Source organism: Petaurus breviceps, unplaced genomic scaffold (genome assembly GCF_028583685.1).
Source record: "Petaurus breviceps papuanus isolate PSGF00001 unplaced genomic scaffold, PetGlider_PUasm1.0 225, whole genome shotgun sequence".
Taxonomy (NCBI): Eukaryota; Metazoa; Chordata; class Mammalia; order Diprotodontia; family Petauridae; genus Petaurus; species Petaurus breviceps.
In genome coordinates, this window is record NW_027185889.1 from 14,797,768 (window position 1) to 14,823,396 (window position 25,629).

Consider the following 25,629-nt stretch of genomic DNA (forward strand, 5'->3'; position numbering starts at 1 on the left):
CAATCTGTCCAAAGGGAGAGCAGGTCCCTGAAATTGGAAGAGACACATGCATGAAGCCTCATTGAGAGTCAGTGAAGGCACTGATGCAGCGTAGGGCCAGAGGACCTCACCCTCTGTGAGTTAGGCTCCAGTAGGCAGCTGATGAAAGCTCTTGGGTAGTCACTGGCAGTCTGGGAGGGAAAGGGGAGATCATGAGATTGTGGTGGGTGAGACAGGGCTGTGGGTGTTCTCCCCTGGGATACCCAGGGCCTGAGACCAGGAGAAGCAGAGGTTTCTAAGCCGAAAGGGACCTGGGAGAGCATATGTGCCTCTTGGCTCTTCTCTGTTAGCATTATTGCATTAATGGCTTGGCTCAAGGTTGGGGCTCAGAAAACTCCTTGTAACCCATGTGCGTCATAGAATTAATGTTGGGCACAAGGACAGCAGCATTTGTTCTTGTTGTTCAGTCATTTGTGGTCACGTCTGACTCTTCATGACCCCATTTGGGGCTTTCTTGGCAGAGACACTGGAGTGATTTGCCATTTTCTTCTCTAGCTCATTTTTCAGATGAGGAAACTGAGGGAAACAGGGTTAAGTGACATGCCCAGGATCACACAGCTAGTGGTTTGCCGCTTCTTTGTCCACCTTATTTCACAGATGAGAAAACTGAGGCCAACAAGGTTAAGTGACTTGCCCAGGGTCACACAGCTAGGAAGTATCTACAGCTGGATTTGACCTCGGGCCTGGTATTCTATTTACTGTGCTACATTTTATATGATTATAACTTAATGTGGTACAAATTTGAATACATGGGACTACATGGATTTGATCTCAGGAAGATGAGTCTTCCTGACTCCAGGCCCATCAGATTTATCTGTCTACTCAGACCTACCCTCCTGCACTCCGGGTGCCCCTTGGTAGCCACTTACCCTCTTTGGGACTCAGTTGCCTCATCTGTGAAAGAAGGGTGTTCAGACTCAGTGACTTTTAGCTTCTCTTCCAAATCCATCCTGTGAAAACATCTTTTTGGACTAAAAAATCTTTCTGGTTCCTTCCAGCTCCAGAATCCTGATAGGATTATTATAAAATACTCTTTATCTATTCACCAAACCAATTCCCCCTCTGGGCCTGGAAGAGATAAATTCTTGTTTGTCTCTTTCTGCTGCCCAGGGATATAATGAGGATGAAGTGAGATAAAGGGCTTTGCAAACCTACTTCCCATTGATTTTCCCCTCTAAAATTTTAAAGTATAATTTTTTTTTTCCTTTTTGTCCAGATCTGTGATGTTAGTGGTGTAGGGAATTCCAGATGAGGAACTTCCTCCACCAAAACAGCTTGATGCCTTCTCTGTGACTTAGAGTTAAGTGACATTCCCAGGGTCACCAGCTAGGATCTGTCAGTCTGCTGCTGTTCAGTCCTTTTAGTCGTGTCTGACCCTTCCTGACCCCATTTGGGGTTTTCTTGGCAAAGATACTGGAGTGGTTTTGCCATTTTCTTCTCCAGCTCATTTTAGAGCTGAGGAAACTGAGGCAAACAGGGTAAAGTGACTTGCCCAGGGTCACACAGCTATTAAATGTCGGAGGTTAGATTTGAACTCAGGTCTTCCTGACTCCCACTGTACCACCACTGCACCACCTTTCTGCCCCAGTTTGTCAAGCTATCCACAAGCATTTACTAACTACTGTCTGTGTGCCTGTGACTATCCTCAGCACTAGGAATATGTAGATTAGAGAATTAGATTAGGCCCCTGCCCTTCAGGAACTTACATTCTAATGGTGGAGGGGAGGGGCAATGCAAATATATACAGCTTGTCCCAAAAGTCTTGATTTTAAGCTTTAATAGGAGATTTTATATCCTTTTAGCACAGAGTATTTACCTATTTTCAGCTCTCCTACTTCTCTCCTTCCCCCCATCCCACCTTAAGGTCAGGAAATATTTTTTTCCTTCTGTTTTTGCCTTTTGTTATATCTCCAGAACCCAGAAGAGTAGTAAATGCTTAATAAATGCTTGTTGGTTGACTGTTGAATAGGGAGGTGACATAATCATAGAATGTGTATCTTTAGGGTGTCCATGAGACCACTTAAAATGCTGTGGCCTTGGTGCCGGGCCTGGAGTCAGAAAAACTCCTCTTCCCGAGTTCAAATCCAGCCTCAGATACTTTCTAGATGTGTGACCCAGGGACAAGTCACTTAACTGTGTTGTCCTGAGTTTCCTCATCTATAAAACGAGCAGGAGAAGGAAATGGCAAACCACTCTAGTATCTTTGCCAAGAAAGCCCCAAATGGGGTTGGACACAATTGAAACAGCTGAGTAACAACACAAGTCTTGGGTGGAAAGAAGATGGCTCCTATATCTGTAATGAACAGTACATGTTAAAAGGCAAAGCCTTCTCCTTGCTCAATACAGTGACTTCCCGACTTTTCTGGTCACTCAGCTCTACACTCTGAAGGGAATGTGTGGTCATATTCACTTTAAGAAAAGGGAGTTTGGGGAGGGCAAAAAATAGTTGCTAGCTTTCCCAATTTTACTGTGAAAATTTCCCTCACAGCCCTTTTTTTTGGAGTTTGACATAACATAATTTTAAAATATTTATGTGAACATATTTTCCTTTTGAATAGGCCTGATCTGCAATGATTTCACTTTGGGGGGGGGGGTTTTCTTACCTTTCTTACCTTCTCCCTGAAAAAAACAAATTATGGGAAGAAAGATTAATGGTAATGCAGTGTGATATAGTGTTTGCTAATAGGCTGTCAAAAGTATTGCTGGGAATTACAAAGGTTTGTTTCGCTTATGAATTCAATTATCCAATAGGCTTTGAAATATGGTGTTTGCATCCTTTCAGGCACTCAATGCTGTGTTTGAAAAAATCCCAGAGAATGAGAGTGCTGATGTCTGTCGGAGTATTGCCGTCAACGTCCTAGATTGCGATACTATCGGACAAGCCAAGGAGAAGATCTTCCAAGCATTTTTAAGCAAGAACGGCTCTCTCTATGGGCTCCAGATCAATGAAATGGGCCTGGGTAAGACAGTGGAGGGAACAGAGGAGCCTTATCCCCCTCCTCTTCTTTTTCTCCTTCCTTCCCTAGACATGTAGTGTTGTAGAGAAGGGTTGGCTGAAAGCAAGAATAAGTTAATGATTCCTTTTGGAGCCACATGGGATGAAGAGGAGAATTTTTTTTTAATTAAATATTCTCTATAACATCAGGTTCTTAAGTATCTTCTAGGTACTGACATTGTATTTATTTTGCATTGAAAAATATAAATGATAAGAGCCCAGTGCATTCTGTAGGTATTTCGTGTGTGTGTCTTTGATGGGTCTGTTGTGACACTGGGGGCTGAGCCATTATTAGCGGGTGTCTCAGCTCTTTCCAGTTAATGCCAGTGTGTTAGGGAAGGGCATTCTCGGTTCTGTTTTCCAATTTTTTTTTGTTAATCGCATACAGCATTAAGTATCTTCTCTGCCTTCCTCCTACATAAAGTAGCATCTGCTGTGAATTCATTTTTGAGCTCTTATTGGTACACTGAAATCAAGAACATATGTGTGAGCAAAGTAACCGGGACCTGCTTCCCTCAAATGTTCATAAACATTTTTAAGTTCATCTCTGTGTGGTAATCCCCAAGAGGCTGCCAGAGGATTTTCAAGGAGATAATGGATAATGGGGTAGAGAGGAAGGAAGGCTAAGAAATCACAGCCGCAAGTGGGGAGCAAGTTTCATCTCCTCTTTGGATACAGCTATAGTGCTTTCCTAAGCAGACAATATTAAAAAAACAAAAACCAAACCCTAGCAGTCTCCCAGGTTGCATTGCAGTCAGCAAGATAAGTCACAAGCCTAGTCATGGGTACCACTGGGTAGCATAGGAAGCTTAAGCAAATCCATAAAGAACATTATTCACTTGCGAGTCCCAGCTGAAAAGAAAATAGGGTAGACAAAAAAAAAATCTGACAGAGAGACTGCACCATACATGCATATACATATATGCACACATATTTATACATACACACACAACATTATACCTGGCCTCAGAATTAATGAGTCAGTCAGTAAACATTTATTTAATGCCCACTCTATGCCAAGCACTGTGAGATAGAAATACAAATAAAAACAGAGACAGTCCCTGCCCTCAAGGAGCTTACAATCTAATAAGGGAACATAACCCATAAAACTCACATACTCACAGTCAGATATACCTGAGTTTAAGTCCTGGCTGACACATTCTGGCTATGTCACTCTGGACAATTCATTTAATTTCTCTGTCAATTTCATTAGCTGTCAAATGATGGGGTTGGATCCCAGTGGTCCCACAGGTTTCTTCCAGCACTAAATCTATGGTACTTTAATCCTCTGTTTTAACCCTTCCATGCCCGGGACAACGCTGTGACTCTTAAGTTGCAGAAGGTGTATCAATCTGCAGTCAGAGAGGGAGTTATCCCAACTGAGGTTCCCTTTAACCAATGAAATCATAAGACTTGTCCCAAAGGAAAAGAACAGAAAGAAAATCAGGCATCGAGCCTGAAGAAAATATACCCTGGTTCACTTTTCTTTCATAGAACCCTAATGTTTTAGAATTGGAGAGCATTTTAGACATCATCTGGTCCAATCCTCTCATTTTATAGGTGAAGAAACTCAGACCAGAGAAGCTAACTGAACCTGACCTTAATTCCGAGGTCACATGAACTCATGCTACTAGCTGGCAGTGGGGTGGATACTAGAAGCCAGGTCCACCGACTCCCACGTCTGGGCTCTTTTCATGATTTGATTTTTGTATCAGCGCCTGGTTAGAGTATGGCACTCAAGAGTCTAAGGTCCATAGGATCGTAGGATTTAGGACAAGGGAGAACCTCAGAGGACCCCTGATCTAGTCTTCTTATTTCACATCTGAAGAAACTGGAGCCTAGACAGGTGAACATACATGTAGGTATAAGTAACAGAACCAAGACTGGAACCCAGGTCTAATTTCAGTACCACAGTCTTTCCCAAATATTTAAGACTAAGAGAGTCCCCCCCTTTTTTTTCTTTTTTTTTGGGGGGGGAGGGGGGAAAGTAGGGCATTGGGGTTGACTTGCCCAAGGTCACATGGCTTGTTTTGTGTCTGAGGTCAGATTTGAACTCAGGTCCTCTTGACTCCAGGCCCAGTGCTCTATTCACTGCACCACCTAGCTGCCCCAAGAGTCCCTTTTTTTTGAACTAGACAATGATGTCATTTTTGGAAGATTCTAGTGATGTAGCCCCCTCCATATACTGTATATACTGGCACTTCCTCTGAGCATTATTGTCTAAGACAGCTGTCAGGGGCACTAGAGGTGGTGACTTACCTAAGGTGAGTATGTTTTGGAAGCAGGACTTGAACCCAGATCTTCTGACTCAGAGACCTGCCCCCTATCTACTCCCTCCCAGCTGTTTTTCAGTGTCCACTTAGCATTGTAAAAAAGAAAAAAATAATCTATCGGTACCCCAAGGTGCCCTCTGATTCTTCTTTATTTAAGTCAGCTTACAGTGGTCCTACAGGGAGCCACAGGAGAGATTGTGGATAATTCAGTGCAATCCATCCATGATATGAGCAAATAGACTTGCAGATTATCTGTGGTGGTGCTATAGTGCACAAAGCTTCAGGCCTGGATTCAGGAAGACCTGAGTTCAAATCTAGCCTCTGACACTTCCTAGCTTTGTGACCCTGGGCAAGTCACTTAACTCTATTTGCCTCAATTTCCTCATCTGTAAAAAATGAGCTGGAGAAGGAAATGGCAAGTCACCCCAGTATATTTACCAAGAAAACCCCAAATGGGGTCATGAAGAGTTGGACACAATTTTAAAAATGACTGAACAACGAACTCGCAGCACATGTCCTATAGTGAATGGGTCAATACTATTCTCTGTACACCTTCGTGAATGAATGTAAAAGCACTTTTTAAGCGCTTACTGTGTGCCAGGTGATGAGCTAAGTACCAGAGATAAAAATAAGAAAAATAGAAAGATTGTCCCTGACCTCAAGGAACTTAACATTCTTTTGTTTAATTTGTTTTTTTCAACTTACACATTCAACTAAAATGAGCATTTCCTTTTTTTCCCCCTTCATAGTTTTTTTTTACAGTTACATATAAAGATAGTTTTCAACATTCACTCTTGTAAAATTGAGTTCCAAATTTTTCTCCCTCCCTCCCCCCTTCCCAAGACGGCAAGCAATCTGATATAGGTTATACATGTACATTCATATTAAATGTATTTCCACATAAAAAGGAACATTTCCAGATGCATTGTGTTACAGGAAAGGATTGTACACGAAACTGTGAATGATTCTCATGTGAGCACTCACCTTCTCGGATGATGCAACAGCACATTTAGGAGACTGATGACCAGGGAAGGGTTTGGGTCCGGGGAATCACTTGTAGTCAGTGGTATGTTTACGTTATGCAGATGTTTTCATTCTCCTAACATGGAGTCATAGATAGATAGAGGTGGAAATGGGAAGGACTTCAGAAGTCTTCTCATCCCCATCCCTCATTTTACAAATGGGAAAACTCAGATGGAGAGGTGCCCGGAGTCCTAGGGGAAGAGCTTGGAGTTAGGAATCAAGGTCAACTGCTTCTAGATCAGACGTTTGTGTCAGATCCTGTGGGCTGTCTGTCTAGTGGAGTCATTCTCAGAATGATGTCTTTAAATGCATAAAACGAAAGATATCCTATCACAAAGGAAGTCAACTCTAGTGAAAATAAAGGTCATTTTTCCCATCTCCGTTAAGTTCATGAACCCTTGGGGGTCCTTGGACCTTATACGTTAAGAACCCTTGTTCTATGTCCAGCTTTCTTTCCACTGTATTGTAATAGGGCTAGGAAGGGTCACCACTGGTCAGTGTGGCCAAATTTTACAAACTTGTAAATGTTCTAAATTCTGACTGAACCTCCCCTAAAAAAAATGGAAATGAATACAGTGCAGTTCTCCATAAATCAGACCCCAGCTGAGTTTTAGAAAACTACTGTAGCACCACTATTTTTTTTTCCTGAATGGTCTCAGGGTGTGTATTTAAGGTATGGGAAGGTACATAGAAACATTCCTGAGATCTTGGTCTCCTTCAAAGAGCCCCACGGCCTTTAATACCTTCCCAGAAAAGCCACACCCCAAGTACAAAGACTACAGTAAATGTCATCTCAAAAGGGAGAGCTGTGCCAGCCCAGTTAATCCTCCTGTCTGCAAATGGATGTTTTTTCACATTTTTGCTTCAGTTTTTATTTGATCATAAATAAAACTCTTGAAAATGAGAGGGTAACGTTTCACATGAGTGGTTCTTCTCATTTGGAATCTTGAAAGAAGGAGGAAAAATGATTTTTGTATCTTTCAGAGCTTCAGCTGGGTACACGGCAGAAAGAACTCTTAGACATAGATAGCTCATCCGTGATTCTGGAGGATGGGATAACCAAGCTAAATACCATCGGCCATTATGAGGTAAGAACAGTGCTGGGTTCCATTTACTACAGTGGCATTGGGGCATCAGGCATTCTCCATTCATTGTCCCATGTGATCCTCTCTACAAATTGGGGAGTTGGCTGTGCAAGTGTTGTTTCTCATATTACAGATGGAAAAACTGAGGCACAGCATCATACATTTAAGGCCAGAAGGGAGCCCTTCCCTGTCTCCCTGTCTCCCTGTCTCTCTCTCTCTCTCTCACACACACACACACACGATTCTTCATTTTTGCTCATTCTTGGTCTTTTTCCAATCCCCATTAGTGCTGATTTTGACAGTTCAGTCAAGGGGCTTAATCTGTCAACAAGTGCCTACCATGTTCCAGGAATGTTCTAAGCTTGGGGGGGGGGGGATAGAAAGACAAATCCAAAATGGTCTCTATCCTTAAGGAGCTTATACTTTTTGTCTTCATTATTTTTATTAATACGAACCTCACAAATATAAACAAACATAAATATTTTCTCATACAAAGAAAGAAAAAAAAGAATTGCACATAAACTATGAATTTCTATTACATACATATAGCTCATTTAAAAAATATATATTCATTTTCTATTGGTAGTTCTGACACTTCTCTACGTGACCCCTGAATGACCCCTGAACTTTTTCCTCTTTTCTGGCTTTTTTGTTTCATTAGTGTTTTTTCTACTTTTTTATATCACTCTCACTCCCCACCACTTTCCCATTCCCTGCATATGCAAAAAAAAGACCTTCCCTGTAACCATTCCACCCACATTGACCATTTTGTTTGAAAATTGGATGTCTCATTCTGAACCTCTAACCCATCACCTCTCCGTGAAGACATGTGTAGCTTGCTTCATCATCACTCTTGGTGTCATAGTTGATCATTGCATCGATCAGAGTTCTTAGTTCACAGTTGTTTTTGTTTACAATGTTATTATTACAAATTGTTTTCTTGGTTCTCTTAACTTCACTCTGAATCGTTTCATACACATCTTCCTAGGTTTCTCTTCCATCATTTCTTATGGCACCATAATATTCCATTGCATTCATACACCACAATTTGTGAAGTCATTTGTCGATTGATGGGGCATTCACTTTGTTTCTAGTTCTTTGCTACAACAAAAAGGGCCACCATAAATATTTTTATACATATGGTTCCTTTCCTTCCTTTTTGGATCTCTTTAGGGGTGAAGGGGGGGGCCTAGTTTAGTCACTTTGGGGAAATTGTTCCCAATTGTTTTCTAGAATGATGGAAGCAATTCACAAGCAAAGAACTTACATTCTAACAGGGATGGAAGAGACAACATCTCAGACAAATATCATAGAAATATAGAATGTTAGTGCTGGGCAGAACTTTAAAGATCATCTTTGACGTCTAGCCCTCTCATTTTTACAGATAAAGGATCTAAGGCCTAGAGAGAAGGGAATGGCCTTGCTTGTGGTGATACTAGTAATTAGTGGCAGAAGCAAGACCCAGGTTCTTCTGACTCCTCAGAGCCACAGTATTTCCTCTGTGCCTTCGTGCCTCTTCAGTTCACTTTTGGGAGAATTAAGCATTAGGTCACAAGGGTTTATAAAAGTATTTTTATAGATTACATCATTAAATTACTTAATGGATTTTTATGGAAATAAAATCTATGTTCATATATATTCCAGCTTCTCTGGATATTTGAGTTGCTTTCTGGTAGGTATCATTTTGTCATCAGATTATAATTGCTTCACAGACTGACTTACCTGGCTAAGAAATTAGTTCCCATGTGCAGCTGCCTTCTCCTAGGTCATAGATTCTAAGTCAAATGTTACTGTAGGTGCATTTTCTTCAGATGTCAGGGAGAGGAGACAGAGTGAGGGAATTGAGTCCTTGGCAAGGGTCACACAATATCCAGGGTGAAGTTTTGTTGTTTGGTTTCCTTAAGGGTCTGCATTTGTCCCTTGGGCCCAGGCAGCAAGCTGGCGTGTCCAGAAGTCAAGAGGCCCAGCCCACTGAGAAATACCTTACTTCTTTGTTTTTGATTGATCTGTTTGACCTGTGCAGCTGTGACAATGAGAGTGAGGCCAGCATCAGTGAGCCTCTCAGCCTGGCATGGTAATGATGTCCTAATGGGCATGGGCACTGTAGGAAAGAGGCCGATTCCACTCATTTTCGTTAATTGAGAAAGACAGAACAAGTGACTAGGCAGGGAAAATGAAGAACCGTTCGAGCTGTCAGCAAGGCAAGGCTAAGACTTGTCAGGAGAGATAGAGAATCAGTCTTCACTGGAGACAGCAGCCATGCTAGACACCTATCTGCTTAAGGTTGATAATGAAATTAATCCTGCCTCCAGCCACTTCCCGTCCAAATGATTTATTGGCTTTATACCAGAGTATTGCTGCATAGTAGTAATAAATGACAAGACTGGAACTTGAGGGCTAAAGAGTTCTCTTTAGCTTTTTAAAACCCACGCTAGAGAACCTCAGAGCTGAAGGAAGCCTCAGAGGTCACCAAGTGGCCAGCCTTCCATGCTGATCCAGATGAAAGCTATCACAAACAGATTGTTTTCAAATAGCAAATTTTATTTTATTTGTTTTGTTCCTCAGTCAACAAGTATTTTATTTTCTCTCCCTCCCACCTAATACCCACTAGAAAAAGAAAAGAAGAACAAAAACTTTATAACAAATATACACGTCAAGCAAAACAAATTCCCATATTGGTCATGTCCAAAAATGTGTTTCATTTTGCATATTGGCCTGTCACCTCTTCCAGGAGTTAAGAGGGGCAGGGAATGGAGGTACCGTGTTTCAACATTGGTGCTCTGGAAAGCTACACTATTTCTTTTAAAATTCCATAGAGAAAGATATTTAATAAATTCTTACAGTTTCTTTCCATATCTACCAGTATAATAAAACAGTACTTATTATATATTTAGGATACTTTGTGCAATGCTAGATTATTTGGGAAAAAAATTCTATTTGATACTACTATCAAATTCTATCAAAAATTCTATTTGATACTACTATGTAATGCTTTGAGGTTTACAACGTACTTGACACATGATAAAATGTAAGCACTGTGAAGGTAGGGATTGTTTCATTTTGTATTTCCAGCTCCTAGTATAGTAGTTGGCATCTAGTGGATGCTTCATAAATGATTGCTCAGTCATTGAGATGCTAATGTTACTGTTGGTGGAGGAAAGCTGCTTGGCCTCCCAGGTTAGTCCTTATGGAATCGTATTGTAGCATGGGAGCACAAGCACTGGTCTGGGATCTGTTCTACACCTGCAGCTCTTCAGTCATCCAGCATGCATTTATTAAATACCTAATGTATGTAAAGTATTGCACTAGGTGCTGGGGATGTACAGAATTTACGTAAGACATGTAGAGTCATTTGAGTTTCACAACCGCCTTTTACAACTGGAGAAACAGAGTCAGTGAGACAAAGTATCTTGCCAGTGAACAAACAGCTAGCTGGTAATGCTTGGAATGCTCTCTTTCCTCCCCTCCCCTTCCTTCAAGATGCAGCCACCTTCTTTCTACTGGAGGCTTTTCCCGAGTTCTAGTGCTTTCCCCTCTAGGGACACTTTCCTCTACTTTGTATACATCTTGTGTGTACCCAATTATGTACTTGTTAGCTCTCTGAGAGCAGGGCTTTTTTTGTTGTTATTTCTTTCTATTCCTAGTACTTAGTGTAGTGCCTGGCAAATATGTGTTTATTGATTCATTGATTGGTTGGTGAGTGTAGGAGCATGAGGAGTGATGTAAACGAAGTTACTCAGGATTCAGAAGTTAAATTTTATCAGTCCCTCCAGAACTGATTGGTGCATCCCAAGCCAAACTCATATAAGGGACTGATTTACGCAAATGCAGATTTATACATTTGTAATGGGGGATATGGGAGGTGATGTGACCAGTTATTTTAGGAAGGGCACTATCTCCTGATAGGCATCCCACTTAGGAGGCTAGATTCCTAATCAGAAGGTTGTTTATTGAGCAAAAGGAATTGGATATTTGTCCTTAAGGGATAGATATTTTTAATTAAACAGTGGTAGTGTGATAAATTGCTCCACTTGACTCAAGGTTGGCAACCACAGAACCTGCACTTTTAGAGACAATTCTGTTGGCAAATATGCTGCCCCTCTGTCCCCATAAACCATTGAAATGTCTTGGAGATGTCCGTATTTCAGCCAATCTGACTATAAGCATTTCCATGAAAATGTCCACAGGGCATGAAATATGGATGATCAGTGACTGAAGCAGCAGCCTGATACCTCACACATCCTAGCCTAGTCTGTGGCTTGGGGTGTAAGATATAGCTGTATGGCCCATCGGATGTAGGTGAGGAGCCAGTAGTAACTGATGCCCTTGCATTTGTAAGTGATAAAGCTTGGGCACTGATGTAATCCTGCCTCAGATCATGGGCCGGTTACTTTAGCTTTCTGAGCCTCAGTGTTCCCCTTTGAAATTCAGGGGTGGGCTACCTGTGGCCTCGAGGCCAAATTTGGCCCTCAAGGTCCTCAAGCACAGCCCTTTGACTGAATCCAGACTTCACAGAACAAACCCTTTCATTAAGGGGATGGAGCATTGCACAGAAGTCAGTCAGAGGGCCATGCTTGAGGACCTAGAGGGCCACATGTGGCCTTGGGGCTGCAGGCTCCCCAGCCCTAGAACAGATGATAGAGAAGGTCCCTTCCAGGTCCGCACCAATGGTTCTGGGGACCCGCTGCCTTCTGAGCAGCCATTCTGGGCTAGCTCTCATTGCTGAGAAATCTTTCTCTTTAAGACATTCTTACTTCTGTAAAGACATAGTAGCATTTGAGACGTTTTTGTTGCTTTTGTCTGGGGCTGGTTTTTGTTCACTTGCTTTGGTCCAGACTTGTGATGATATTGGCACAGTACTAAATGCAGTGCTTGGCACATAGTAGGTACTTGTTGTTCAGTAGTTTTTTCTTTTTTGGTTTTTTGTTTTTTTGCCTTTTGGAGGGCAGTTGGAGTTAAGTAACTTGCCCAAGGTCACACGGCTAGTTTGTGTGTGTGTGTGTGTGTGTGTGTGTGTGTGTGTGTCAAGTGTCTGAGGCCAGATCTGAACCCGGGTCCTCCTGACTCCAGGGCCTGCACTTTACTCCCTGCTCCACCTAGCCACCCCTAGCTCAGTAGTTTTTTCAGTCTTGTCTGACTCTCTGTGACCCCATTTGGACTTTTCTTGACAGAGATCCTAGAGGAGTTTGCCTTTTCCTTCTCCAGATCATTTTACAGATGAGGAAACTGAGGTCAAGAGACATCATGGTAAAGTCTAGATTCAAATCTTGGCTCTGCCCCTTACAACCTGTGTGGCCTTGAGCAAGTCAGTCGACATTTCTGGGCAGGCTAACGGGCCCTTAGGGCATTTGGACAGAATATTAGGAAGCAGAAGCACTTGGAGAATACAAAGTCTATGGTACCCTCAGGGCAGCTGTGTGATATCATCATGCACAGAGTGCTCAGCCTGTAGTCCAGAAGACTCCTTCCTCTTCATGACTGCAAATCTGGCCTTGGGCACTTACTAGCTGTGTGACCCTGGGCAAATCACTTAACCCTGTTTGCCTCAGGTTCCTTATCTATAAAATGAACTGGAGAAGGAAATGGCAAAGCGCTCCAATATCTCTGTCAAGAAAACCCCAAAGGACATCACAAAGAGTCAGTCACAACTGAAACAATTGAAAAACAACAAAAAATAAGCATAATAATAACGCTTGCCTCCAGGCAGTTGCAAGGGCCAAATTTAATCCTGTAGGTCATAGCACCTGGCAAAACTTAAAAGTGCTATAAAACATTAGCTTTTGTTGCTGTTGTTATTGTTAATGCTGTGAGGTTGGCCTAGTAGAATGAACATTGGAGTTGGAGTGAGAAAGATCTGGGTTTGTTTTAGATACTAACTATACAGCCTATGACTGGGCAAGTCACTTCACCCTGTTTGCCACAGTTTCCTTATCTGTCAGATGAGCTGGAGAAGGAAAAGGCAAACCACTGCCAAGAAAACCCAAATGGAGTCACCAAGAGGCAGTGAACAACAGCATGGTACCCTCAAGTGTGGAAGAGTGTGGTTCTGCCGCTGTAGACTAGATTCAGCTACTGGGGCTCCCAATTTGTATTGACCCATTGACCAGCTCAATAGGCATCTTACGTATGGTCCTGAAGAGTCTGGTCCCAGCAGAGGGAACCTGTACTTCTGCTTCTGTCGTGGCAGAATATCACTATACTTGCAGCAGCCAAGGGGTTAAGCGTACAGACCGCCTTGCAAACACATTAAGGGAGCAGTATTTCTCCTCACTATAATTAAATCCTCCCCGAATTGCTTCTGTCGTTGACTTTTGCTTCATGTGGGCTGTTCTTATGAAACGGACGGATGCCCGAGTGTCCCAATGGGTGCATGATCGATTTCTCAGGAGAATCAAGCCCCAGGAGTACACAACATTTCCTCTGTAATTCATCCTTTTTCCTCCATCTTTACCTCTAAGGTTACCTTTCATCCAATAACAGCTAACCCCCTTTCTCGAGATGTATTCATGTTATGCAAGGAGTCAGGGGAGAGGTATTTTTTTCCAGGGAAATCAAAATTACAACCTATAACCCCCTCAATCACTCAGTCATAAAGTTGTGAGGTGTAGGAGAAAAGTTTGGCTATCATTTACCTCGACTGTGACTGAAAAATCTTCCTTGCTTCAGGTTTGCAAAAGTCATTACTATTCACAGCTATTCCTCAGAGGGTCATGGAATCTCAGAGTTGGAAGGGCCCCCAGAGACCACTGAAACCAGGAGTTCTTAACCTGCTTTTGTGAATTATGCACCTCAGTGGCAATTGGGTGAAGTCTCTGGAGCCATTCTCAGCATAATTTTTTAAATACATATTTTAAAATATAGAGAGATACAAAAGAAGCTGATTATATTAAAATAATTATTAAATTTTTAAAAAAAATCAATAAATTAATGGACCCCAGATTAAGAATTCCCTGGTCTAATCCAAGCCATACCTGAGCAAGAATGTCCTCTGAGACATCCCTGTTAAGTGGTGATTCAGCTTCCATTCACTTGTCTAAGAAGGGAAAAGCAGGAAAAAGTGAATAGAGTTCAGGTCTCAGAATTAAGGACCCTCAGAGTTTCCACTTTTGGGGTAGATAGCTAATAAGATTCCTTCCAGCTCTACATCTGTGTTCCCACTCCCTTCCAAGCAGCCCTTTCCTCTTTGGGTGGGGAACCTAAGCCAAGTGTGGCACCCCCAGGCCCTCAAGAGTGGCACTCTAGGCCCTCAAGTGTGGCCCTCTGACTGAAGCCAAACTTCACAGAACAAAATCATTTCCCTTTTCTGGGCCCCAGTCTCTCCTGTTGTAAAATGAGTGGATTGGATTAGATCCCTTTTAAGGTCCCATTAATTAATCAAGAAGCATTTGTTAAGTGCAAATTATATGCCATGTACTATACAAGGCCCTGAGAATATACAAAGACAAAACTGAAACAATCCCTGCCCTCAGGATGGTTACATTCTATCAAGGAATTATACATGTACAAGTATGTTCAAAGCTCTTAATCTGTAAAAAAATAAAGTCCTGCCAGTCCAGAGCTCATTTTGGACAAAGAAAAATGAAGGAAAGAGGACGTATGGACTGAGCATCTTCAGCTTTTTGACTTGTTCTGGAAATCCTTTTGGACGTTCTGTCTTGGGTGTCGAGTCAAGCTGATATGATGTGATGTGAAGCGCCTGCCATGACAGGTCTTGGCCAACTAGCCCTGAGCTCCCTTCACTGAAGGACCGAGCAAGGTCATAGTCCTGAAGCCTTGGGAGCAGAGCAGAGAGATTTTAATGGAGTTTCTTTTGCTTTAGATTCTGTTCTTGGAGACAGACTTGGGCTGGGGCTGAAAGACCAGAAGGCAGGCAGAGGAAGGAGTTTAGTGACACAAAATAATAAGTCTGTAGAATTCCATTTTAGCAAATTTGCCAAATCGAAGGTTGGAATGTTTGGATTTTTATAGAGGTTTTTAAATTTTTCTTCATTCATTATTTGATAGGGAGAAAAAGGAACATGGCATATTCAATCCGCCCTCTCAATTCAAATAGAACGACTTCAATACAATTCTTAGAGCAATTACCAATGGATATTTTTCTATTTATTTAGTATTTTATTTTTCTCCAATTACATGTAAAAACAATTTTCAACATTTGTTTTTAAAACTTAGTTCTAAATTCTCTCCCTACCCCCTCACTGAGAAGGCAAGCAATTTGATAAAGGTTATACATGTGTAGTTATGCAAAACATTTCCATAACAATAGATTAATATTTATGGAACTGTCATGTCTGGCCTAACTTAGAACCTTAAAGGTCATCTAAATCCAAACCTTTCACTTTTTACATGTGAGGGAAACATGTGAGGCTCAATGAGATTAGGGACTAGCCCACTGTCATAGAGGTAGTATTGATTTGGGATTAGTGGTTTATTCGGATCCGTTCAGTGTGTGGGAGAAGCTGGATTTGAACATAGGTCTTGGCAGTTCCAAAGCTGACTCTTTGTTCTCCTATGCTCTGGTGTCTCTGTCTCAGTAGGTTTCAAAAGTATCACTTGATTTATTGATTTATGGAACTCTCTAAGGTGCTTATGATCTATAATTCTGTTGATGAGAAGGCTTCAAGGGTCCTTACCATCCCTCTTCCCTACCCCCACCCCCACCACCCAATAACAAAGTGTCCAGTTGGTCAAGGAAAAATAATTATCTCTTTTTTCATCTAACCCTTGAGTGTTATGAGAAGCTGGAAGGAATTTAATTTAAAGTTATCATGGGGACCTGTTTTGCCCTCACTTGGAGAAATTTGTCTCTGCCACAGATTCAGCCAGTGACATTAACCTTTCTTAGATTTAATTTAGTTTCCACCCTGAGCACAGAGGCCCATCCGAAGCTACCTGCTTCCCGATTAATAAGCTTTTTGGCCTTCTTCATACGGATCACATGGAGCCGTGTTTAACCCTTGTGATTTTATAGATGTTTCCAAAAGCTTTTCACTTTTCAACTTTGTAGCAGCATGAAGGAGAAAACAGAAATATATTTTAAAAAACACACACATCTGTACAGGAACAATTTTTTTTTGTCTTCACAATGGAGTTAAAGTGTCTTATGGGAAAAAAAATTGCACCAGCCCCAGAGCAGCTGTGAAACACTTCACAAGATAAGATTAGGCTTGTCTTTAAAATAACAACCACCACACACACACACACACACATGCACACACACACACACGCCCTCTACTAATAAAATACATTTACACTTGCTCTTGAGAGATAATTTCAGAGTAAAATCTCTTGGACGCCAGCCCCATCTTTCTGTACAACATCTTAAAGCTTGAGATCAGTGCCAGCCCTTGGCTTTGTTTCCAGCTTCTGAAAAGACACTTGAACTTCTGGCCAAGATCCCTATTGGAGGGGCCTGTCCGTTGTGTTTGTGATTATAGAGTAAGGGTGCTTGCTTTTGGCAAAACACAGAATCTGGTGGCAGTGGAGTATTGGCGCAACACTCAACGGGGTCCATTGGGGATTCATTCTTTGACAATTACCCACAATGATTCACTTCTTTAAAAAAAAAAAAAAGGTTATTTATTGGCAGAGAAACAGCTTATCCAACTCTCCATGAAGAAAAGAGGAGGAATTTTGTAAAACTATTCAAATATTCTCTCGAGCTCATTTTGATTTGAAGTAGGTAGGGGCATCGGGTGTTCTAGGAGGGAAGAGCTTCACCAAGTGGGATTGATTTTCATTTTAATTGGAATGAGTATTGACAAGATGGGCAAATAACATTTCTTGGAGGAAAGAGATGTGTGAAGAATTTGGTTAAAGGTGCTAGAGCATGGCGTCCAGGAATAGGGAGAGGGTAATGTCACCGAACTCTGTCCTTTTTGGACCTCACATGGTGTATTGTGTTCAGTTCTGGACACCATGGATGGGTTAGAGTCCAGAGGAGGACAGCCCAGATGGGGATGTGTCTTGAGTTCATGTCATAGGAAGATGGCCACAGTTGGCCAAGAGTAGAGAATGCTCAGGAGGATATGAGAGGTGTCTTCAGGTGTCCAAGGAGCTTTCATGTCAGGGAGGGTAAGACCTGAACCCAGAGTAGTGAGGAGAAGTTGCAAAGAGGCCAATTAGGAATGATGTTAGGAAAAAAAGCCTAAAAATTGTTGTTTTCTTGCTCAGTTGTGTCTGACTCTGTGACCCTATTTGGGGTTTTCTTGGCAAAGATACTGTGGTTTGCCATGTCTTTCTCAAGCTCATTTGACAGATAAGGAAACTGAGGCAAATGGGGTTAAGTGACTTACCCTAGGTCATATAGCTATTAAGTGTCTGAGGCCAAATTTGAACTCAGGAAAATGAGTCTTCCTGACTTCAGGTGCAGTGGTCTATCTACTATGCCACCTACCTGTCCCAGGATTGTGACTCAGAGTCTATAAATATCCATGCTTCTATCTCCTATAGTCCCTACATACAAAGTAGACTGGTTACTGGATAAAATTAAAAGTCAAAGAGCTTCAGAAACAGAATGGAATGAATGGTTTGGATTCTGAATATATAGAATTCACATGATAATAAAAGTTATCCAGGCTGAAACTATGCTAACCAAAGTAATGAGATTTAAAGCGAAGGAGATTCTGTACTGCAGGGGGGTGGGAATGAGGGTGGGGGAAACCTCGGAGTGGGCCCAGATTTTGATCCAAGCTCAGGAGCCAACTCCTCACCATATGGTCCAGGGTGAAACTGGTGTCTGTGTGTGAGCCAGCAACCATAAGGGCCAGAAAGTAGCTCCAAGAGGATGGGGAGATTGCATTTCTGCCCATACAAAGGCTTATTTTTCTACTACCTAGCCTGTTGACACGTTAGTAGCACTTAATTAAGAGTTAACTCTAAGTAATTGAGTTTTGCCAAGAGATGGAATATTTCTTTTCCGTTCCATTCATATATGCTGCCCAGAAGCCCCAAGCTTTTCTGAAATTTCTATTAAAGAATTCTAGCAACTTTAAATGCAGTTTTCAGCCACCACAGCTTCCCCTAATGTTGTCTCTTTAGACTGGAATTGTTCAACTTTTTTTGTGTTTGTCCCCTTTTGTGTTGTGGTTGCCTGTGTGAGTCTGGGAAAGACTATGGACCCCTTTTCAGAATACTGTTCTTCGATGCCTAAGCAAAATACATAGAATTACAAAGGGAGCCCATTGGACTGAAATGAAAATGTTATTTCTTTTCCCCATCTCAGCCTATGGACTCCCTGGAAATCGGTGGACCCCGAGTTAAGAAACCCTGCTTTAGATGTAGGTGGATTTCTTCATGCCAGAACGAAGAGGGAGGTTGGTTGGTTTTTCTCCCATGCTGTTTTTTTTTTTTTTCTAAACAAGGTAGATAGCTGTCTGGGATGATTTAGAGATAGCCTTACCTCAGAGAAGAAAAGTAAGGTCATTCAAACTGAGTCATTCATTCAATATTCATCTGGCTTGTTTTGGTGGGCCCTGCAAATGCCAAACTACAACCACAAAGTCCCTGCCCACCAGGAGTCCTCTGGCCTGGGCTGGGATTCTCAGATTTCCTTCCACTCTGTATCCTGAACTATCTTCTGTTGTTTGACTTTCAGATTTCAAATGGGTCTACCATCAATGTCTTCAAGAAGCTATCGAACTTTACATCAGGTAACAAAGGCAGTCCTGGGGCCCAGGTTCAAGAAACGTTCATTGTTCTCGTTGGTCCCAAATGGGCCATCCCCAGAGTGGGGGTTCTGCTGTTACTGTGCGAGTCGGTGAAACTCTAGACAAGTCACATGGGCCTTTCTGCCTCCAAGAAAATCTGGGAAATGTGGCCAGAAGAAAAACTGAAATTGTAATTCAATTTAAAATGAAAAGATAGTACTAGTGATAACAGCAACAGTGATGGCGGTGTTAGTAGTAGTAGTAGTAGTAGTAGTAAATAGTGGTAGTAGTAGTAAATAGTGGCAGTGGTAGTAGTGGTAGTAAATAGTGGCAGTGTTAGTAGTAGTAAATAGTGGCAGTGGTAGTAGTAGTAGTAAATAGTGGCAGTGGTAGTAGTGGCAGTGTTAGTAGTAGTAGTAAATAGTGGCAGTGGTAGTAGTAGTAGTAAATAGTGGCAGTGGTAGCAGTAGTAATAGTAGTAAATAGTGGTGGTAGTAGTAAATAGTGGTGGTGGTAGTAGTAGTAGTAGTAGTAGTAAATAGTTGTGGTGGTAGTAGTAAATAGTGGTGGTGGTGGTAGTAGTAGTAGTAAATAGTGGTGGTGGTGGTGGTGGTGGTGGTGGTGGTAGAGGAGAAGCAGGGGTGAAGGCTGAGGATACTAGATTTGCAAAGCATTTTACATGTTATACATCACTTGATCCTCTCAACAATCCTGTGAGGTAGGTGCTATTATTATACACATTTTACAGATCAGGAAAGTAAGGCAAGAAAGGTTAAGTGACTTGCCCAGGGTCACATAGCTATTAAGTGACTGGAATAGGATTTGAACTCAAGCCCCTCCTTATTCCAAGTCCAGTACTTCATCTGTTGCAACTTCCTTCAACTTTCCTGCCAAGGAGAATGCTTCTCACCTCCTTTTCCTCTTCTCTCCTCTGTTCCTCCCTTCTCCCTTTCTTTCTTCTTCCTCTTCTCCTCCTTCCCCTTTCCCTTCTTTCTTTCTCCTTTCCTCTCATCTCCTCCTTCCTCTTTTCCTCTCTTCCTTTTTCTTCCTCCCTTCTCCTTCCTTTTTCCACTCCTCCCTTCTTTCCTCCTGTTCACTTCCTTCCTCCCCTTTCACTTCCTCCATTCTTTCTTCTTCCTACTTTCCCCCTCTCCCCTCATTTCCTCTCCTCCTTCCTTTCTCCTTTTTCCCTTTGTTCTCCCCTTTCCCCCCTTCCCCTGCTCCCTTCCTCTTCTCTTCTTTTTATTTTCTTTCTCTTAAAAGAAAAAAAAAAACACGTATCTGTCATTTCATTGGGATAAGGTGGTCCCAGTAAGGAAACTCCCTCCACCAATGCAGCTCAGAATCTCACTTGCAGTTTCTGTCTTAGAGTGTTGCCTAGGGTACTGAGAGAGTTTAAATTACTTGCCCAAAATCACACAACTGGAATGAATCAGAGGCAGGTCTTGAACCTGGATCTTTCTAACTTTGAAAATGGTTGCCTCTCCAAGCCTCCATGACACCTCTTTGAGAATTATCGTCAGTGTTAACCAATTTGCTATGATTTCACTGATTTTGGGAACTCCCTATGAAGACGTTCCTTCTACAAATGCAGGTCACCATTTAGGCAACTGCTTGGACCCTGAGAGGTAAGTGACTTGCCCAGGGACACACAGTCAGTATGTGTTAGGCAGGAGACACAGAGGCCATCTCTAACCACTTTATTATACTTCCTCTTCATCAGGGCCATCCTCAAGCTGAGATCTCAGATCTAGTCCTTGCCGAGTTTTGCTTTGTTTTGTTTAAGGGTTGTTTTGTTTTTGAGAGGATGCTGGAAGTTATTCTAGTGACCAGAGCAGGAAGAACATAGATATTCTCAGAGGTCTCATAACTCCTGAATAAGCCAGATAATCTCGTTGAGCAGCTGTGGAATTTCCACTTGTGAAGATACAATAGCATTTGTGAGATTCCCAGCAAGTGGAAAGTGTCCCCCTCACCCACCCAGCAGGGCACTATTAGGGGACAGATGGACAGGATCTCCTCCATCCCTGCTCCCCAACACTCAGGACAGAGGTGGGATGGTGGCTGGAAGGCCAGAAGATTCAGTTCCTTTGGAATCCTCTAGGTCAGGGGTGGGGAACCTACAGCCTGGAAGCCACATGTGGCCCTCTAGGTCCTCAGGTCCAGCCCTTGGATGGAATCCAAGCATTGTTCTGTGAGGTTTGGATCCAAAGGGCCCCACCTGAGGCCCTGGAGGGGGCCATGGGTTCCCCACCCCTGCTCTAGGACATAGACTCATAAATGGCTATGACTGGGCCTGTGATTTCATGGACACAGTGAGGAAGCTCTCCAGTGCCCAGAGCACCAAGAGACTGCTTGACTTGTCCCGGGTCACAAACCAGGGTGGCTCATGAGTGGCACTTAAATCCAGGTTTTCCTGGCAGTGTGGTGCTTGAGTCAGAGGAGCTAGATTCCCATCTGCTGTCTACAGCCTTTATGACCTTGGGCAAATCACTGAAGGTCTCTAAGATGAAGAGGGGGAGCAGATCTGGGGTGTCCAGCTCAGAAAGAAACAGGTCCAGCGGGCCACATGCTAACTTGGGAACCCATGGGGTAGCATTTTCCAGTTACACCTGGATCTGTTCAGGCCACGCTGGGGAGTCCTGGGGCCGCTTGCAGTCTGGCCACAGTCTGGACATCTCTGTACTAGACGACCTCTAAGGTTAATGATCCCAGGACTAAGCTTGTTCACTGGCACATCATATTAGGAAAAAGGGAGGATCTTTTTTTTGCAGCATCTCTTCTGAGGACTCAAAATTTCAGAAAGACATTTAGCTACTAGTTAAGAAAACCTCATACAATGAATTTCCATTAAACTTTTCTTAAAATGGTGGTGCACTGGATAGAGCACCAGGCTGGAGTTAGGAAGACCTGAGTTCAAGTCTTGGCTTAGACGTGTATTAGCTGGGTGACCCTGGGCAAGTCACTTAACCCCGTTTGCCTCTGTTTTTTCATCTGTACAGTGAGCTGGAGAAGGAAATGGCAAAACACTCTAGTATCTTTGACAAGAAAACCCCAAAAGGAGTCATGAAGAGTAGGACATGACTGAGCAACTACAATATAAATGTTAGCTATTATTATTAAGTCTGTTACAGGGCACTGATTTATTTCTAAGCTCAACATGAATTAACCTGCATTAATTTACCTGAATTTAACCACAGGGAGAGACGGCATGCTAGAGAGGACTGCACATATAGTAAGATGAGAGGTTTATTGCATTTTTAGAAGTAAAAATAACCTTTTATGTGCCTGAAAAGCAAGTGTTTGGTGCCCATGGGAAGGCTGTTAGTATGGAATCTTGTGGTCCATTAGGACATACCTAACACTGGAATGCTCAGGTCACCTTCTCCCTGTAGTGCTTGGTCATTGCTTTAATATTTGTTTTCTTCCCTTCTTTATTGGTTTTCAGATGTGGAATACTCTGAACATCACTGTCATCTGGTGAGTTGATCTGCACTCACTCTTGAATCAGATACCTCCTTCAATTGTTCATTTATTTAAAAACAAATATGGAAGGGCTTGCTGCATGCTGGTAGCTGACAGCAATATAAAAGGTCCTGGATGGTGTAAGAAAAAGTGCTGATTTATGGTCATGGGGGCTTGGGCTTGTATTCTTATTCTGCTGGTCAGCTAGCTGTGTGACCTTAACATAAGTTATCTCACCCCTGTGAGCCTCAGTTTCCCCATCAGTAAGAAGAGCAGGTTGGGCTAGATCAGAGGCTTTTTTGTGTCCTGGACCCTTCTGATAGTCTGGTTGGAGCCTGTGTAGCCCTTCTCAGAGTTATATGTTTAAATGTATAAAATAAGATATGTAAGACTGCAAGGGAAGCCAAGTTCACCATCTCTGTCCTACTGACCCAGACAGAATTCTTCAGCATGGTCCCCACTAGGTCTGCTAGCTTGTGCACTCCCAGGGCCAGGAATCATGTTCTTTTAAACATCATCTTTCTTTAGTGCCTAGAGAGCCCTCTGTATACAATAGGTGTTTAATAAGCATTTTTTACTCATTCTTGCCTTCTGTCAGAAGATCAGAGAAGCCAGAAAGGACCTAGAGGTCATCCAATCCAGGGCTTCACAAACTTTTTCCACTCACAACTCCCAGTTTAAGAAGCACTGCCCACTACCTCGCCATTTTACAGATGGGGAAACAGGCCCATAGAGACCTAAGAAGGGACCTTAGGGTTCATCTAGTCCAACTTCCTTGTATTCCAAATGAGGAAACTGAGACCCAAATGACTTGTCTAAGGTCACACAGATAACAAGGGGCAGACTTCCATGGAGTGTGAACTCGCTACCATAGTAAGCAGCCTCTTCCGTTCTGGAAGAGCTCTAACTGTTGGAAAGCTTGTTCTTCTCAGCTTCTCTCCACTGATCTTAAGTCTCCTTCGGGGCTGGCAGAATAAGAATTATCTGACAGGACAGCCTCTCAAAGACTTGAGGACAACTGTCATCTCCCTCTTCATTCAGTTCTCCAAGGACTAATGATACAAAGACAAGGAAGGTCTTTCTGTCCTTGAGAAGCTTATGTTCCAGTCAGAGGATATGGCCAAAACCAGATTAAATAAATAACCCTACACAAGTATTTTCAATGCTAGTTGTGCTGGAAGGAGGCAGCACTTGAACTGAGATACTGAAGAAACCTAAGAGATCCTAAGAATTGGAGACTAAAGAGGAAAAAAACTCACTAACAATTCTTCAGGCACAGCTTCCTCAGGGTCTTCAGTGCCTCTTGTGATCTACATTCGAGGCTCTTCACAATTCCTTTTTGCCCCTTTCTGACCCTTTGCCAGTCATCCATGTCCTTCCTAAAATGTAGCAGAACCCACAGCCAAGCGCAGTGTTCCAGTCAACAAACATTTATTCAGGGTCTTCTATGTGTCAGACACTGTGCTAAGCCCCTAAGATACAAAAAAAGGCAAAAGACAGTCGCTGCTCTCTAGAACTCACACACTAATGGTAGAAGCAACAAACAACGACGTACAAACAAGTGACATTCAGGATAACTTAGACATATTCAACAGAGGGAAGGCACCAGAGTTAAGGGGTTTGGGAAAGGCTTCCTGTGCAAGGTGGGATTTAACTGGGATTTGAAGGAAGCTAAGAGGTGGGGAGAGCTCCAGGCACAGACGACAGCCAGAGAAAGTGCCCAGAGTTGGGAGGGCAGTAGTGGGGCTCTAACCTCCAAGATGCAGTACCTGTCTTACTGTAGTGCAAGATCACAATGGCTTTCTTGGCTGCTCTTCTCACTTACTCAGACCTTGATAAAATGCTCTCTAGCCATACCTCTTCCATCTTTAACTTGTGCGGTTTACTTTTTAAACCTAAGTGTAGATTTTTACTTTTATTTCTATTAAGTTTCATTTTGTAGATTAGGTCCATTTTCCTGGCCTGTCAAGAACTTTTAAAATCTTGATTCCGTCATTTAGTACGTTAGTTATTCTTCTGTGTCTGTTTCATCTGCAGATTTGATAAGCATACTATCAGTGCCTTTATCCAAGTCACTTGTAAAAATACAAAACAACGTAGGGCCAAGCACTGAGCATTTAGGAACTGCATCAGAGACCTCCTTTCAAGAAGGCATCAAATCATTAATGACTTCAGTGTGGGTTTCCCCATGCAATCTGTTCCAAATCTGCTGAATGGTATTATCATTTCATCCAAATCTTTTCATCTCCCCCACAGGAATAACATGAGAAACTCTATCAGATTCAGGGCAAAATCAAGAAAGATTACATCTACAGCATTCTCATCATCAGCCAGTCTGGCATCCCTATCACAAAAGCAAAGAAGATTCATGTGGTGTGCTCTCTCTTTTTACCAGTCATGCTACTTGTGATTGCTGCTTCTTTCTCTAAATATTCACCAACAGTCCCTTTGAATACATTCTAGAATCTTGCCAAAAATCAAAGACACACTTCCCGGCCTGTAGCTTACAGACTGATTTCTCTTGCCATTTCTGAGGGTCAGGAGAACATTTGCTTTCTATAATCCTGCCGTTCCTCTCCAGCTCGCCATGGTCTCTCATAGATCATTGACAATGGCCCAGCAATCCCATCTGCCAATTTGCGGTACCCTAGGATGTAGTTCATCTAGGCTAAGTGATCTGAACTCAGCAAGGGCAGCTTACTTCCTTTCATCTTTGTTATTAGCCATTTTTCCTCTGTTCTTTCTAATCCAAAGATCATTATCCCTGGGAGAAAAAAAAAAGCAAAATAAGGATTGAGCAGCTCTCAGTAATCAGTTAGAATCCTTCCATCCATCCCCCTGAGCAGTGGTCTGGTCTTTTTTTTTTTTTTTTTTTTGGAGCTCCCTTTTTCCCTGACTCTAACAAAAATTCCTCATCTTTTATCCTCCACTTTCCTTGTTAGCTCCAGTTGACTCTATACTCTTTAGCCCTTTGGGCACACTTCTGACAAGATGGTGCTATGCATTTGTACTCATCCTTTGCTAATTACCCTTTCTGAGAAGTTTTAAGTTTGTGATCTCTTTTAACTTGGTGAGTTCCCTGTGCAACCACATCATTCTCT

The 25,629-nt window shown here is 42.4% G+C and overlaps 1 protein-coding gene across 1 annotated transcript in view; it reads left to right on the plus strand.

The window, feature by feature from the left end:
• PLXNC1 (plexin C1) overlaps positions 1–25,629 on the plus strand; it is a 226,955-nt gene that overhangs the window by 185,167 nt on the left and 16,159 nt on the right. Inside the window, exons 22-25 of the mRNA XM_069095172.1 lie at positions 2,822–2,999; positions 7,315–7,418; positions 19,012–19,066; positions 22,512–22,543. Coding sequence (XP_068951273.1) covers positions 2,822–2,999; positions 7,315–7,418; positions 19,012–19,066; positions 22,512–22,543 — 369 coding nt within the window. The remainder of the gene's footprint in view (positions 1–2,821; positions 3,000–7,314; positions 7,419–19,011; positions 19,067–22,511; positions 22,544–25,629) is intronic.